At 50.8% G+C, this 17,008-nt stretch overlaps 2 protein-coding genes across 2 annotated transcripts in view; both read right to left on the bottom strand.

Moving 5' to 3' along the window:
• Nucleotides 1-2,340, bottom strand: part of LOC119399551 (serine/threonine-protein kinase LMTK1) — a 65,856-nt gene extending 63,516 nt beyond the window's left edge. The window contains exon 1 of the mRNA XM_037666359.2: nt 2,119-2,340. The gene's annotated coding sequence lies outside the window, so the exon portion shown is untranslated. The remainder of the gene's footprint in view (nt 1-2,118) is intronic.
• Nucleotides 2,341-4,410: 2,070 nt separating this feature from the next.
• LOC119399550 (titin) lies at nt 4,411-15,586 on the bottom strand. The gene is made up of 3 exons (XM_037666358.2): nt 15,503-15,586; nt 6,516-6,767; nt 4,411-5,903 (listed from the first exon to the last, which is right to left on the bottom strand). The coding sequence occupies exons 1-3, from the start codon at nt 15,584-15,586 to the stop codon at nt 4,590-4,592; spliced, it is 1,650 nt and encodes a 549-aa protein (XP_037522286.2). The 3' UTR covers nt 4,411-4,589.
• Nucleotides 15,587-17,008: the final 1,422 nt, after the last annotated feature.

The following is a 17,008-nucleotide window of genomic DNA, read 5'->3' as shown; positions in this document are numbered from 1 at the left end:
AGGGGCTAGTTGGAATCTTGTTAACGTGCAATGCTCTACAGTTTTAAATGAGCAGGACAACAGGCAGTAAAAACTTGACCCAAGGTGCTTGGAGATAAATGACTGAGTCAGCCTACAACCGCTTTCACCCTGTCCTGATAAACTGGCGAAGATAAGCAACACACAAATGACACCAAGGCTCAGTATATTGTGATGAAAAGTGACTTGCGTACACGTCACTGTACGCCAGACCTTGTGTACAGAGACTAAAGGGCACGTTGTCGACCACTACTGGTGGGTTCATCCATACACGGCCACACTCGCTCGTCTATCTAGGTTGCTTCAAACGAGGCGGGGATAAAGGATAAACTCTTATAACAAGTGCGGAGGCCTACACTGCAGCCGCCCCCAAAAGTATGCGGCAACTATTCCTCAATGACACCAAACACGCCGGCAGTTAGTAATCTGCCAGCCGGCCAACGGCGCGCATAGATGCATCATATGCCCGGGCTGTCAGTGTACAGGAAGGCAGCATGGACAACTACACATCGCTCCAGCTGCTCAATGTTTTGGAGTGTTTCTGCCGTTGCACGATGTCCTAGCTAATAAAACAAGGGGGTTACAGCTTTATCGGGGGTCAGCTCACTTCAATTCTCTTTTTTTTCCCACTTGTGTGGCACATGTTTGTACGAAAAGCAGGAAGGTATGTCATTCTCCAGGAAATATTATCAATGTAACCCATACCACCTGCAACCAAGAGCAGTTTATCAGAGCTACGCAATAATACAAGGATTTTTAGTGGTTGTTCAGTAACTGTTCTCTAATGGTTAAACAACCTAACTGCTGCACTACTACATATTAATGGAATTATCCTCCCTGGTAGTATCGTACAGTCAATTTTCACACTGACCCACTATACAGTAAGTCTCAACGGACGGAAAATGACGCGGTTATTCAGGAATGAAACCTGTTTAACAACCTCCGTTTGACGACAGAAGCTTGCGAATATTCTCGAGAACTCAGGAGGAATTGAAATCAACGAACGCCATCCCAGCACTAGCGCAGCGCTAGTAGCACACTTGAGCACAGAGTTCTCATAATCAGGCACGCATGAACGAAACCTTCTCATAGTCCATACGCGTTCCCAATTCTGAGTACAGCCGCTGTGCTCGCTCTAAAACACCTGCGGGGCGCTGAAGCGGCATGCCATCCACAACAATTAAAAGTAAGAATTAAAAGTAAGTAAGCCAGGCGCCAACGAGATGCTAACACTCGACATAAAAGGTGACTCACGCGCTATCTTTATTCACAGCCGCGCGCGCCGATGAGATTAATCGTTCGGTTGCGCAATCAATCGGCGATTGAAAGAAGCTTAGCGCACCGCTGGACAACTCTCGATGACGTATGGCATCCGGGAAATGTGACTACGAACGGATAAACGAATCATCCTCTGAAAGCCAACTGCGGAAAACTCTTACGGAACTGTGTCAGCCCTCTTCAGCCCCATTCAAAAGAAAGTTGCGACAAGAGAATCCAAGGACATTTACGAGGCAACAAAAAACGGATTGAAAAACTGGGGCGTCCAGTTGTCGTACCACTGGCGAGTACCGTTTCGCCTCGGCTCGACTGTGAAGCACCACGACGGAAGAAGAACACAACGGAATGTCCAAAACGACAAGGAAACTGTTCCGTTTTCTTTCCCACCGACAACTGGCGCAGCAGCGCTGGCTCTTTCACGATCGGGCTCGCCGCCGTTTGACACGAAGACGAGCCGCCCGAAAAGTGAACATATCGTATGAACGTGAGCTGCGTATCGCCTTCGGCTAACGTCAAAGGTCACGGAGGATCGACGATGACACGCGTTTTGAGCGAGCAAAAGTTTACAACAGCGCTCGGCGGGGACGAGAGCTCGGAAAAGCTTTGGCGTGACATTTAGCGAAGACGACACCCCCCACTTTTTGAAATGCACGTTAGCATATCGGAGGTCATGATGACCACGAAGGCAGGCTGACCCTGAAACAAAGATGTTGGTCAGCAACGACCAAGCTTTACGGGCCAAAGCGACCGTGTGACGTCTAAATTTAGCCGCTGTGGTCGTTACGAAAGAGCGCGTGCTGCGACTTCGACGATATGGCTTACCGTCGGTTTGGCGCGCGACGTTACGCGCTAAGAGCAGCTGTCGCGGCGACTCAGCGGGCGTCCCACGGTCGTCCGGGCACCCGCTGGAAACTCCGTCCGTGCCTCGGCTCCATGGCGCGTGCGAAAGAAAGCAAAGAGCGCGGTCACTGCGTAGCGTATCGCGCCGATGGGCCGGCCATCTTTGATGTGACCAGCGGGGCGTTTCGCGCAAAAAGCGAAAGCGATCGCGCACGGGACGGACGCCTGCGCAGGCCGCAGTGGGGCGCGCATGTGTGAGTTTCGCCGCGGTGCCTCTCGTCATCATCATCGACGCACGTAACTTAACGCGCGAAGTTTGAATTCTGTAAAGAAGGACCACTAGAGCTTGCGAACGTTTGTGAAACCGAGAGTAGTTGCGAACGGTATTCCACGTGGTCGTCTTAGAAGTATGGGCGACTCCAAAAGAGGTCATGTGGTCACAATATACAATCAAAAGTAGCGTTAAATATAGTTATAAAATGAAACAAAAAATAAAACGGAGTCGTCCGAGCTATCCTTTTTAGTTTGGCATGTGCAGCTAGAAAGCTCTTACAAAAATTCTGAGCAATCAGTTGGGCAACTACTTAAAATCAGTACTCAAAGACCTTCATAAAACGGGCTGCGCTGATTCAATCAGATGCACCAATAACTTTTTACATGTTATAAAAAGGTTCGTTATCAATAATTCGATTACGCTGAGGTTTCTAAATGATACAAGAAGTTTATTCTACATATTTACAACTGGGTTAGGGAGCTGAGGATCTCTCGTCCTTCGTTGTTCGAAACGTCTCTCGCCACTGCTTGGCCACAGAGTTCCCCCGCGCTGGCCACACACTTCTCCTTCTCTCATTCTTGTTAGCGATGCCATCCGGTCGAGCAGAGGGGCAGTACGAGCATGGCCATCATCCCGCTCACAGAAACATCACGCAGGTGTCCCAATCAACCAACCTTTCCCGTGGGAAGGCAAGTGTCGGCCAGAGACCCCCCAACGATTCGGGCGAAAGGAAAGGTCTTTAACATTACATGAAATATATGCATATAGGTACAGTTGAACATTAATATGTAGCAAACCTGACTGCAGCAAAAAGAAAAAAAAAGCTTTGTAACATAGCAGATTCCATGTTATCGTGTTTTAGCGCGAACAGACAAACACCGAGCAAGAAAAATGGGACCAGCGTTTGCGCCGTCTTTGTCAGTTTCCGCTATACAGTAAAAGGACCAGTTACCAACTCGCCCAATTTGCCATCCTATTGTTGTATTTCCTCTTTCGGCAATAAACTTGAGTTCAACAGATTCTAAATCAGTCCTAGAGGATACATAACATAGTGTTGGTAAAGGTTTATGAAAAATATTTTGCAAGAAACCCAACAAATAATGACAAATGTACAATTGAAAGCACTGCTTCATTAATTAAGAAAAAATTTGACAGTATTCCCGGGAAGCTAGGCACTTGACTTTATGTATACAGTGTTATGTATATTCCACACACCACAAGACGACTTGAATCCTCCAAATATCCCTAGTATCGTATGGGACCCGCCAAGGACATCCCAGCAAGACCTATTATTTTGCTCCAGAATGTGCGCCTAAGGGACATCCTCTGAAAATCTAGAAAAGAAGAAACATGCATGCTGAAAACCTGACCGGCAGGATGTTTACTGGAAGTTCGTACTAGGACTTTATTTTTGTGCGTAGTGGACGTCAGTGAAAATCGGATTTGTTTGTCTAACATGTCAAAAAAATTTTGATAATGAAATCATATTTTGCAGACAAAAACATCATCGCAGCCTCATCCACACACCATTATTGTTTGCAATGCTCTAGCATTCGTAACAGACTCTTTCATGTCCCAAGCTAACAGAGGGACGATTGCCATGTTCTAGTGTATAACCCATACCCTCCAACTCGATACCGCAATATATGTATATAGGTACATTTCCACAATTCCTTATACTGCTGTGAAGCTACCTTGCACACTGAATTTTGCATATAACCCGCATCCCAGCTTTAGCTCCAAATTTTCTGTATATTTTCTGTGAGCTATAGACAAGAAAATATGGCCATTTCGCTGTAGTATTGGGCTCTGGATTGCTAACTGCACGAAATTTTTTTGCTAGGCCTTAGGCACACAACAAGAATATTTCTATTCATTCAATCTCTACCCGAACACAGCACCCAGCAACTGAAGCCACAATGTCACGCACAGCAGGCGCGACACGTATTATTCACAAGATGTTCAGAAAGAAAGAAAGCCATTTTGAGCGAACTTGTCAGTGACATGGTGACTAAAAATAGTGCATTTATTACAATATAAAACGAAAAATATATTATTATACTCTGGAAAGAACACAACAGTTTGCAGTGCACAGCACCGACATATGTCACATTCACAAGAATACACCGTAAATGCCCAGTTCTGTTTCTGCACGTGCACGCACGCATATCCTTCGCGTTCACTTCCTAATCTCATGTTTAGCTAGCATCACGTCCGCCGGCACACGGCTTGGAAGACTCGGGGAGATGTTCTCCTTGGGTTCCAGTTTCACTGGCATTTCACTAATGACCACCGCTTTCACATTCTCAGCAGGAACGTCTTTTCGGCTGTCTGTCACTGGTAAAGCAGTTTGCACAACAGGAACTGCGGCATCTTTGGATGCAACTGCATCTAAGGGAACTACAGCGTCTTTTGATACAACTGCATCGACCACAATTGGACCGTCTGCCACCGCGGGCGCCTCTCGCTTGACGTCTCTGGACATCTTGCGAACTAGCGGCCGGTTGTCGGCTTCCTGGACCGCTGCCACAGGAGGCGCTTGATCGTTCCCTCCCAGAGGCTTGCCGAGGAACTTCACGGGAGCCTCGGCTTTGACTTGCGCGGCCTGTTTGGCAAACTGGCTCATGTCCGGCGGAAGGACTTGCGGAGCCTGCTTCAGAACAGGCTTGGGCTGTTGCACTAAGCTCGGCTTGCTTTCGGGGACTACAGGAATTCGCTGCTGCAACGGCTGCTGTGCTTCCTGACGACGCCTGATGATGTCCAATGGTTTTACTGCGCCCCCTCCCGCTTTTGGAAGGGAGTCGACGGCGGGAACGACGGGCCGCTGCTTCTGAGCCTCCGCGTTCTGAATGCTGATCTGAGGCTGGTGCATCATGCCCTGTCTCGGAGCCTGCGGCAGGAGAGGCGGTACGGCGGCTTTTGGTGACATCGCCAGAGGCTGTTGTTGGTGGACGGCCTTCACATCCGGAGAGTCGGTTCGTCCGGCCTCCTCCTTCTTACCAAATTGGGCGAGAGGGAGAGCGGGATTTGGGAGCTGCTGGTTCGCAGGAACGTGTTGAAAGCTCTGCGCAACGGGCTGGACGCCTATTGACAAGGGGACCTTGACGATCTGTTCGACGCGCTGAGCTTGCTGTTGCTGCAAGCCCTGCTGCAAGTTCTGCTGCAAGTTCTGAGCAGGCATTGGAGCAGCTTGGTTCAAGACTGGCTGCGGGACGTTCTGGGCAACGGGAACCTTTTGTGGCAGTTGGCTCCCTTGTCTCTGGAGGGGCGGAATATTGCCTGCGACTGCTGCTGGAGGCAGTGCCTTCGGTGCTTCTGGTCTTGCGCCGGCGAGAGATCCTGCCGATGCAGCCACTTTCGCGGGTGCTACGACTGGCCTAGCGGCGTCCGCAGTGCCATTGGTCTTCTGCGTCTGCGGGGAGTCGTCTTGCTTGTGCTTGGCCAGCTCCTGCTTGAGCTCGCGCTGCAGGTCTTCCAGCATCTTTTTCTGCACCTGCAGGTTCGGACAGAGACATGTTCAAGTTTTAATACATGCTTCTAAAGGAGTACTGACACAAAAATTTGCAGCTTGCTTTTTCTGTAGCAATAAGTAGCTAGTGACCCACTTATCATGGCTGGAAACCCCGTTTGCTCGAGCACGTGACCATTCATTATATGGAGACGTTTTAAGAATGCCCAGTTGCAGTTTCGCTTTCAGGGAGTGCAGAGAGAAGTGGGACCAGGGTGTTTTTTTTTTGTAAAACAGCCAAACATGTGACCACACGAAGCAGTGATGTGTGCGTCCAGTGGCAACACATGCAAAGTGAGCGCCGCATTGCCAACTGCAGCAGTGAGCACCCACAAGAAACTTGGAAGACACCAGAAACTTGTAAAGGAGAGAGACAAAGGCCTGCATACAGGAGAATCATTTTGCATCAGCATACATATTTCGGGCTTGAACTGAGTTTTGCACGTGGCCCCGACCTGCCCAACATAAACAGTCACCCAGCCCAGGCCCCATTCAAAGTGAAGCAGTGCCGAGCACGGCCCTTTCATCCACCCGGACATCTGCGGCATGGCCCTCTAACCCCTCCATTGTGCAAGCGAACGCTGACAGGGCACCCACCTTTTGCTCCTGGGCAATCTTCTCGAGGAGAGCCTCTTGTTTCTTGGCCTCGGGGCCTGCTGCAACGGGGGCGGCAGTGACCGGGGGATGGCCTCCACCACCAACGGCGGCGGCAGGTGCGGCCACCTTGCCTGAGGTGGCCGCAGCAATCTCGCGGTCCTCCTTCTTCAGAGCCTCTGGATCCAAGGCGGCCTCGTCCTTTGGTGGTCGCTCGACCACCGGAACTGGTTTGGGGCGCGGGGGAACCACAACCTGCACAGAAGACGAGAACCGGTTCATACGAGGGGCTTTCATGAAGTCCATATTATTGGCACGAAGAAAGAGATTTAAAAAAAAAGAAATTTGAGTGGAAGGTTATTCTTTCTCTACATAATCTCCTCCCATAGTCGTGCACCTCTGCCAACGATGCACGAACTGTCGCAGGCCATTTCAGTAGAACTCTTCCTTTTGAGAGTTCAGAAAGAGCTCGACTTTAGCAATGACTCTTTCGTCATCACAAAAATGTTTCCCGCACAGTGTGCTCTTCATGCGAATGAAGAGAAAGAAACCACTTGGTGTGAGGTCAGGTGAATATGGAGGGTGAAGCAAAATTTCTTAGCTTAAGGAGGCTGCATGCGTCGCCGTCACCTGTGCCAAGTAAGCCGGACTCTCCCTATGGGTGCTGCCATCTTTGTTTCGGTGCCGTAGTGGCGTTGCACGGTATTAGAAAGAACAGAAGTTTTGCATTATGCTAAAACTAGACAAATGCACACTCATTTTGGTGCCTGTCGTGTACACTTTTCATAAATCTATCACACTCATGATAAAATCTTTATAAACGCCCCCTTGTAATTGCCACATTGCGGTGACAGAGAAAAATTTAACAGCCAAAGCGTCAGGTAAAGACTTACTGGGCGAACTTGCGCCTAGAAAAATGAATAACACTCGAAGTGCAACGATGGCGGCGAGCACATTCAGTGGTGCAAAAGCCGATCAACAGGTGAAACATGCCTCTTTATACAAGCGTCTTCAAACATTCCATAATAATCCACACTGCTTGTGTCATACCACTATCTGCGTCACGCTCGCAATCTCATTACAATTGGTGCTAACATTCTAGAAGCTTCTCATACACGAAGGCGTGTGTTGTGCAGAGCGATAAGCCAGTAGCAGCATTGACATTAGGGTGAGTTGGTATGGTTCCATGCAATGAATTGGTAGCATAACACTAACAGAGAATGAAGAAAGAACAGAAGAGAACAGGCGCATGTCGTTGTACGTTCTTTATTCAGTCTGTGTTAATGTGGCGCTACCAATTTCTCAAATGGTGCAATAGCTGCTCAACGCTTCTTAGGCAGTGACCAACGGTCAATTTAAGGATATACACAACTACACCTGTCAGTATTTTTATCTGAGGAGAAACGCAAAGGCCACATTCTGCACAAACAGCATGTCTGCCAGGGACCAAGATGGACAGTAGCTGCACCCTTTCATTTTTTCTTTCCATTAATGTCTTAAACATCTGTTGTGTTGAAACAATGTTCAACCTGAACACTAAACCACAGCAAGTACCGTATAAAGCTTGTGTAAGGGCAGCAATTTTTTTTAATTCAAGCCGGAACTTTCAGGGTGCTGCCCATACACAATTTTGTTTTGTTTTTTTCAGGTTTAAAAATACCATATTTCATTGCATAACGATCAGCCCTGCTGAATTTTGTCACAAAATTTGATTTTCTTTTTCTTACAAGCATAATGACCTAACCCACAAGCAAAAGCACGGCCTCCAGGATCTGTATTCGAAATTAGAAGATGGTAGCTATGACATATTTTTTTACATTAGAAATTGTTCGCAACAGTAAGGCCTTTGAGATCTGCATTTCTTGCCTAGAGCTGTCAAGAATTGCCGCACTGACGTGGGCTCATCGTCATTGGAGATGCTTCTCTGCTTAGCACAGTCTGATGTTGTCAAAATCAAGAAGAAGAAATGGGTATGGGCAGGGCACGCAGCGCGTAGGCAAGATAACCGCTGGTCATTAAGAGTAACTGACTGGATTCCAAGAGAAGGCAAACGCGCAAGGGGGAGACAGAAAGTTAGGTGGGCAGATGAGATTACGAAGTTTGCGGGTATAACGTGGCAGCAGAAAGCACAGGACTGGTTTATTTGGCGGAATATGGGAGAGGCCTTTGCCCTGCAGTGGACGCAGTCAGGCTGATGATGATATGATAATGATGATGATGATCGCGTTGCCACTGTGTTTCTTGTGTTTGCAAGTCGTCGTTCAAATACGCTGCACATGTTTAGTTCTTGGTGCCTCCATCTGTTGGTGCCAATGGAATTGCATACAGTGATTGCAGTTGTGCGGCTTTATCACCTGTGTGATGGTTACAGTGCACAGTGCAGCGATGAAGTTTAGGAGAAGGTGAAGCAAAAGGCACATCTTCGGACGATCGCTTTTGGAAGTACTTTTGGGAGGCATTTAGCTGTCTATGGGCCATGACGGTCTCGCATATGCCGAAGCGGGCCGGGAACGTCTGTGGGGGTGCTGTCGGCCCCTGTGGAGTTGTCTGCGCCTAGTGGCGCACGCGCGCCTCGCGGATAGGCCGTCGGCGGCAGTGGCGCCGGGCTCGCGAGCGTTGGGGTTCGCGCGTGAGCGACGGCCGCGCCACCGGAGAGAAGCGAGCGAGCCCGCCGCGGCCGCCGGGCGGGAAAAGGAAGTCTCTTGGGATTTGGCGGCTGGCGTGGACGGGCGGCTTCCCGCGGTGGGTCCCGCTGGGGGACGATACCGCGGCTCGTTGCCCTCGGGGCCCCTCGTCGGTGAGTCGTGCGTCCTCGCACGCCGCATTCACGGTTATTGCTTGTCGTATGTTATGGTGTATTTCATGTGTTACGTTGTTGAATGTGTGTTATGTTATCCAAGTATTCATTGTCCGCGTGTAATTGTTTTAGCGAGTGACTAGATTGTAATAAGATTCGGCCGGCGAGCTCGCCGAATGTAAAAGCAGTGTGTAATAAACTTGAATGTGTTCGTTGAACCGACCGCGTCTGCTGTCTTCCGTGTGCTCTGAGAGCCGGCGATAATCAGAACACCACGCGATCTCAGATCCCACACTGGCCGCCCAACGTGGAGGCCCTTGGGGCATCGGACGACAGTTTTCGCGGTTCGGAGCATCCTTTGTGTGAGCCGGGTTAGAGTAGGCCTAGGGGGGGATTGTCATCGCTACCGTTGGCGGCGTGCTTTCTTGAGAGCGAGGAGATCGGTTGTTGTGGCATGTTTGAACTTGTCGGCCCACTAGTTTTTTTTTTTCTTTTTTTGCTGTTTGCAAGTGGGGAGATTGGTTGTTGTGGCATGTTTGAACGCGTCGGCACACTAAGAGTTCTTTTTCTTTTTTTTCTGTACGGAAGTTCATTTTATTTAAAAAAAAAAAACGTCGTTGAGTTTTCGGTACGAGCCATGTGGTCCGCATCATGGGAGAACGAGGCATAGAGTACGTGGATTGTAGGCAAGCCCGAAGCGAGCGTGTACGGAAGCTTCGTAGGTGGTCCGGGTTTCTGTAAATAGTTTCTTCTGTCTCTTTGACTCTGGGAGTCGCGGCTTGTGTAGCCGGGTGGCCAGGGGCCACGGGTGTCGTTGCTGCCGGTATTGCGGCTCGACGCCGGGGCGTCGTGACATCGTCCGGGACAGTGGGCGCCGATCGCTCGGTAAGCTGCTGTGTGCAGCGAGCGCGTGGGGCCACCTCACAGAGCTGATGTCTCCTCGCGGCTGCCTCCTCTGCGCCTGTGCGGGGTGCTCGTTTTGGATGCCGGTTGTTGTCGAGCGACTCGTTGGGCCTAAGGCTTTGCGGAGCCGCCTGTCGCGCGGGGGACACAACCCGTTGGATCGTGGCGATGAGGTGTTGCACAAATTAAGAATAGCAACATTGGCTCACTTAAATTTGTCGTCTGCCGCCGCCAATATCATTGCTAGCCATTGCTACGTGGGCGCTGCGCCCGTAGCTCCCTTCCCTTTGTTCTGCGGCATCGTTCTGTCGAGTGTTTTGAATGTACGCAGCGGGATTGACGTAACCCGCGGCTGGCTGTCCCCTGCACGTAGTCTTCGCCGTTGGCCGGGAATGCGGTCGAGATGTCTTGGGCAATGGACATGCCTGTGACCTGCGCGGCGGTCTTTAAGCTGGGGGGCCCTCGTGAGTGTTGCCCATAACCGGAGGACGTGTCGGTGCGAGCGACGCTCTCTCGCGCCGACGGCCACGTCGCCTTTGCGGTTCCGGGACGGAGGCCAAGCCGTCGAGCCAGTGCAGCGGTGTCGACCAGCGGCTGTGTCGCGGTGCACGGACATTCTTTAGGGACATTTAGGCCACATGTGTTTTTAGTAGAGCTTGAATGAAGGAAAGGAGATGATTTTCTAAGGGCTCGTTTATCTTTGTTAGACACAATATTAATGAGAACTAACAGACAATAACGTTATTGTCTGTTAGTTCTCATTAATATTTAGTAGAGCTTGTGTGTGTAGAGCTTTTTTCCCGGATATGTGTTGAATTAAGGTTGGGGGGATGTTTGTTTTCAAGTTCTTTTTTTCGGGATATGTGTTGAATTAAGGTTGGGGGGATGTGGGGGTGCTGTCGGCCCCTGTGGAGTTGTCTGCGCCTAGTGGCGCACGCGCGCCTCGCGGATAGGCCGTCGGCGGCAGTGGCGCCGGGCTCGCGAGCGTTGGGGTTCGCGCGTGAGCGACGGCCACGCCACCGGAGAGAAGCGAGCGAGCCCGCCGCGGCCGCTGGGCGGGAAAAAGGAAGTCTCTTGGGGTTTGGCGGCTGGCGTGGACGGGCGGCTTCCCGCGGTGGGTCCCGCTGGGGGACGATACCGCGGCTCGTTGCCCTCGGGGCCCCTGGTCGGTGAGTCGTGCGTCCTCGTACGCCGCATTCGCGGTTATTGCTTGTCGTATGTTATGGTGTATTTCATGTGTTACGTTGTTGAATGTGTGTTATGTTATCCAAGTATTCATTGTCCGCGTGTAATTGTTTTAGCGAGTGACTAGATTGTAATAAGATTCGGCCGGCGAGCTCGCCGAATGTAAAAGCAGTGTGTAATAAACTTGAATGTGTTCGTTGAACCGACCGTGTCTGCCGTCTTCCGTGTGCTCTGAGAGCCGGCGATAATGAGAACACGCGATCTCAGAGCCCACACGTCATCACTTGAAGACGCCGATGCGCCCAGCAAAAATCCCACGAAAATATCGCCAAAAGTGATCACCTGGCAGATGTGGGAGTGAATGTCCTCATTGGCCATAGCAGCACTAAGAGGTCATCATATGGCACTGCAAACACTAAAGAAAATGCTTTTAACTGTTGATCGCGGGTTGCAGTGCAAACATGGCAGCATGGCAGTGTTTTGCAGGTGGTTTGAAAGCACAAGCGCAGCTATTACGCAGACAATTTTTTTTCTCAGTTATATTTAGTCGAAAAAAAAGGGGGTGGGGCCAGTACTCAGGTGCTGCCCTTATTCAAGATTACAGTGGAACTTCGATTATACGACTTTCAGGGGACCGCGCAAAATCGTCGTATAATCCGGGCGTCGTATAATCGAAAAACCGAGAATATAGGCAGTGACGGTCATTTTTGCCCCACAACAGCGGGCACATAATGCCTAAGAAAGTCCGCGGCACAAACGTACGCTGCTCCGAGGAACGTAGATTAAATTAATTGAAAAAATGACAACCACGCATTTTATCGGAGGTGTGAACGAACCTTTATTTCTCACCTTTTAAAAAAATCTGTGATTTTCTTCTGAGAGTTTGCCCAGCCACGACGCATCAGCTTTCTTTCGATAGCTGCAACATCTGGCAGCAAGTCGCCGATCTCATCGCGTGCGCAAGCAAACCGCCGAATGTGGTCGACGTAGCACAACACGTCCGCGTAAGTCGGAACGGACACGCTAGCCTCTGCAGCGTCGTCCATCTCTTCCTCGTCGGAAGTTCCCGCAGTGTCGGGACGCACAGTTTCGATAATGTCATCCAGCGACACTTCACTGCACACTGCAACGTCGTCGTCGGCACCAACATAGTCCGCGAAAGATCCAGGCAGCTCCAGGCTGCCGAACTCTGGTTCATCGTCAACAGGCAGTGCAGCTTCACTGGTAGAACAAGCACCACTTCTATTAAAGCCGCAGTGCCTGAAGGAGTTGGCGATAGTTTCTGGCGTGACTGCGTCCCATGCACTAGCAATGTAGTGCATCGCGTCAAGCACAGAAAGTTTCTTATCCAACTGCTTGCGTTCCATGCCCGCCAGCCGACGCTGCACCAGAAACTTCCGATATTTCTGTTTCATGCACTTGATGACGCCAGCGTCAAGTGGCTGCAGCTGGCTAGTGCAATTGGGGGGCAGAAATACAACTTTCACATTTCTCAAATGCGACATATCTGATGGATGGCATGGCGCATTGTCAAGCAGAAGAAGAATCTTTCTGTCCTTAGCCCCCATTTTGGAGTCCAGCTGCTGCAGATATGTAGAAAACATAGCAGCCGTCATCCAGGCTTTCCGGTTGAACGTGTACTGGCACGGCAGCCTTTTCAAATTCTTGAAGCATCGCGGCTTCTCAAACTTGCCGATCACGAGGGCAGGAAGCTTTTCAGAGCCGTCTTCATTAGCGCAAAGCAATACGGTAAGACGCTCTTTGCTTCGCTTACCCCCGTGACAGCTCTCTCCTTTGAATGCCAATGTCTGTTCTGGCTGCATATTATAAAATAATCCAGTTTCGTCTGCGTTGAACACGTCGGACGGTTTGTATTCCCGTATCAATTCCGGCAGCAATGCAGTCCACTTTTCTACAGTGTCGGAGCTGACTGACGCGCTCTCTCCACAGCAGCGGCTGTACACAACTCCACTGCGTTTTTTAAAGCGATCCAACCAGCCATTGGAGGCTTTAAAGTCGTCAATGCCGCAGCGCAATGCAACTGTCTCAGCCTTCTCCTTCAAAATTGCGCCATCCACGGCGATTCCTGAACTGCGGGCCTGACGCAACCACTCAACGAGGGCCTTCTCCATGGCAGCATATTTGCCATCTTTCGCGGCCTTCCTGTTCAGGCCGAACTTTGCCGCATTTAGTAGGATGCTGTCCTTCTTCGCGAGGATCGTTTTCAGCGACGACTCGGGAATGTTCAGGTCGCGGGCAATGCTGGCCTTTGTTGCTCCGTTCCGCTTCTCTGCCTCCTCGATTATGCGAAGCTTTTCTCCGAGCGTCAGCGGTTTTCGGTTCCGCGACATTGCGAGACGCAGCACTCGCAACCAAAAGTTCGAAAGCTTCCTCGCACACCAATGACCGAACACAGAAAATTTTGCACGTGGACACAGCAGCTGCGGCGCAGCACAACCAACCGATGAGGCAAACACGTGAAGGAATGGCTGAATGCTAAAACGCCCCAGCCCTCTGGTAGCTAGACAGCGGCGAGTTCCGGTTCCCGCGGCTGTCGCAAACATTTGGCATCTTCGGCTGGGGGCACTCGTGGCGTATTCTGCGCACTCGTGCGGTGCCGTACGTTCGTCTGGGCACCACGCGTGCGGTGCCGCATGTTCGGCTGGGCCGGCCACGACACGAGTGCACGCCACCGCGCCACCGCGGAGATCGACGGTGGAGCGTGGTGCAATCCCGTCGTTCAGCGCGCGCTGGCAGACGACGCTGCGACGTTCCATCAATGCAGGCGCAATTTACAGCTGGCGCTGCAGCAGAACACGGCCTGACTGGAGGTAAAACATGCGTGCGCTGTAAATCGTCCGGCCGTGCTCACACAAGGCTACTTTTGCTGTCGGGATTTCACCGGAGAGCAAAGACGATGCAGAAACTACCAACCTTCGTTGAGTTTGTGCAAACTGACGCAGCAAAAGCGCGTGTAGAGCAGGCGAGTTCACGCTGGACGCACAGCGTCTCGCAAGCGTCTCTAATCGTCTGGTTTTCCGTCGTTCGCGCTCTCAATTCCAGTGCAAATCCGCCGTTGCAAAATATCGTCTGCTGAATTTCGACTGCTGTGCGCGTCTCGCAGACGGCGCTGCTGTCGCAGATTCGAGTTCCCTGGCTCACACGTTCGTCTGGGCCGTAGCGGGGCCTGAAACTCGGGCGGTGCTTGACGTAACTTCCCTTCCACCGCCACGGTGCCAGTGCGGCTCAGCCGAAGATGCCAATTGGCTCAACAATCGCCGTTCAACACGTCCGGTATAACGACACGAAATGTAGTGAAAGTTATCGTATACTAGAAAGCGAGCTCGAGATTATCTGCCATGTTATCTGCTCACAACGGTCACAACGGTCACGGTCACTACAAAACCACCCAAAAGAAGAGAGAGAGAAAAAAAAAGAGCGACAACGGAAGTGCGCAGTGCAATGCGACAAAACGAATGCGCTCCGGCTGGCTCGGGCCAACGTTGGCTCTGGCTAGCTATGGCCGACCGCGTGTCGAAAAATTGAAGAGGCCCTGTGGTGGCAGCGCGGATACGAACTCGGTTCCTCGGTTTCCCGACTTTTTTCGCCCGGCCGCAGTGTGTTTGCGTGCCAGCCCGCGTCATCGTAGGTCTTTTCTTTTCTCGGACAGTCCAGCAAAGCGTCGTACGAGGCGGGGCCGGCGTAAAATTGCGTCGTACAATTGAGGTTTTTAATACATTATTTCTATGGGGGTTTTGCCGGGACCAAGCCAATTCGTCGTAAAACGCGGGTCGTCGCAGGACCGGGGGACGTATAATCGAAGTTCCACTGTACACGGTATAAGTAACTGTCAATGTGACTGTTAGATTACTTCTGTTAAAAAGCTGCCGCTTCCTTTTGCCAAGTGACACATAACGTCTAATACAGCTCCTTCTAATTATTTACAAGCTCCATATTTTGGACGTGATTACTCCCAGGCGTCTAGCGTCATAGCTCCAGAGGTGAAGGCTGGCAAGGAAGCACAGCATAGGCTCCCACTGGCACATCTATCCTGTTTGTTGGGGAAAGAATGTTCCACTTCCTTCTGCCGACAGCATGAACTCACCTCCTTGGGAACAGGAGGTTCAACAGGTTCAGGTGGCTCCAGTCTCTTCTCTGCTACCGTTGCCGCTGCAAAAGTGGGTGCCATAGGCACTATGTTATTGAGTGACAGCTTGACACGCATTAGAATCATAATAAGAAAAAGAAACAGTTACATATGGACCAATAACAAAGACAACACTCAGCAACCGTTACGTATAACCGTTCCTTTCGAAGGAATGCGGACTTATTGCACATAACATACAGGAGATAAACATATATATACAGTAGAACCTTGTTGATACGTTCTCACTTAGTACGATTTCCCGGCTCCTACGCTCACAATCGCGAAAATTAAAAACAACTTAATACAGCTGTGTGTAATACGTTCCCGGAAAATACAATTATTCGGCAGCAACGTTCAGCACCGCGGAGAACTGCAGTCGTATGACGCGTTTTGTACTCGGAAACTCTCATTCAGGTGTGCAAAAAGGACCCTCTCGTGTATTTGTGAAGTGCGAAGTGGCAGAACGCCGCGCGGCAACGGCGGCTTCTCCGCAATGCCTTTCCCCTCTTCGCACTTTCTCTGCTTTGCTCGATCGTCCCGTTCGTGTCTTTTCTGAATTGCTCGATCGCTGCTCTCTTGTCAACCACACGCCTACCCGAAAGCAGGCGGCGATGCTGGCCTTTAAAACCTTCAAAAGGCTTTAAAAAAATTGCAGTGGCTTAGCTCGACTATGCCAGGATATACGTAGCGTTAGCAAAGGTCAGCTGATTATTCTTAGCTTTCCAGATTGTCTAGGATTAGCTTGATTGTCATGCTTACTGCTGCTCCAATGACACACACACGGTATACGTATTATGTGGCACATGCATATTTACTTTTGCTCAACGTCAGGTTGCTTCTCTATTGTCACAAAGACGGCTCGGTGGTCAGTGAAGTAACACGCTGCCGTCTTTATGGCCCCAACACAGTAACCGCTAATTGCCAGGCAACTACTTCGGGATCCGATGAGATAAGCTTCTCGGCTCTTCTGCGCCGTTGAGCAGCATTTGCGCTCTCCTTCTCCATGGCGTTACCCACCTGCAAACGCCAGTCAGAGGCGCTATGAAGCGGCACCAGCGCATTGTCAGACGGCGGCTGCAAAGCGAAGGCGAATAGCTGCGCGCGCCATGGCTACGACGTCACCCCTCTTGAATGCGCAGAGCAGCAGCGGCGAGTCACGCGTGCCAGCGCCAGTCTGTCTGCCCGGCTACGACGCCACTCCTCCCGCTCTCCGCCACCAGCAGCGGCGAGCCGCACGCGGCGGTGGTGGAGAGCGCGTTCCATCTTGTGTTCTTTCTTGTCCGCTTCTTCTTCGCGCTGTTTTTAACTATGGAGATGCCGGCTCTGCACTCATCCTCGCGCATGCGCAGCACGGCTCATGATGACCCACGCGAAACCGGCTCCAGCTAGGCAAGTGTAGGTAACGCTACAAAAAAAAAAAGTCTTTGTGTAGCACTTGGCACAATTTCACTGAGCATTGCAAAT

This window comes from Rhipicephalus sanguineus, chromosome 7, assembly GCF_013339695.2.
Source record: "Rhipicephalus sanguineus isolate Rsan-2018 chromosome 7, BIME_Rsan_1.4, whole genome shotgun sequence".
NCBI classification, from domain to species: Eukaryota; Metazoa; Arthropoda; class Arachnida; order Ixodida; family Ixodidae; genus Rhipicephalus; species Rhipicephalus sanguineus.
The sequence above is the reverse complement of the archived record's forward strand: the minus strand, read 5'-3'. Positions and strand labels throughout refer to the sequence as shown.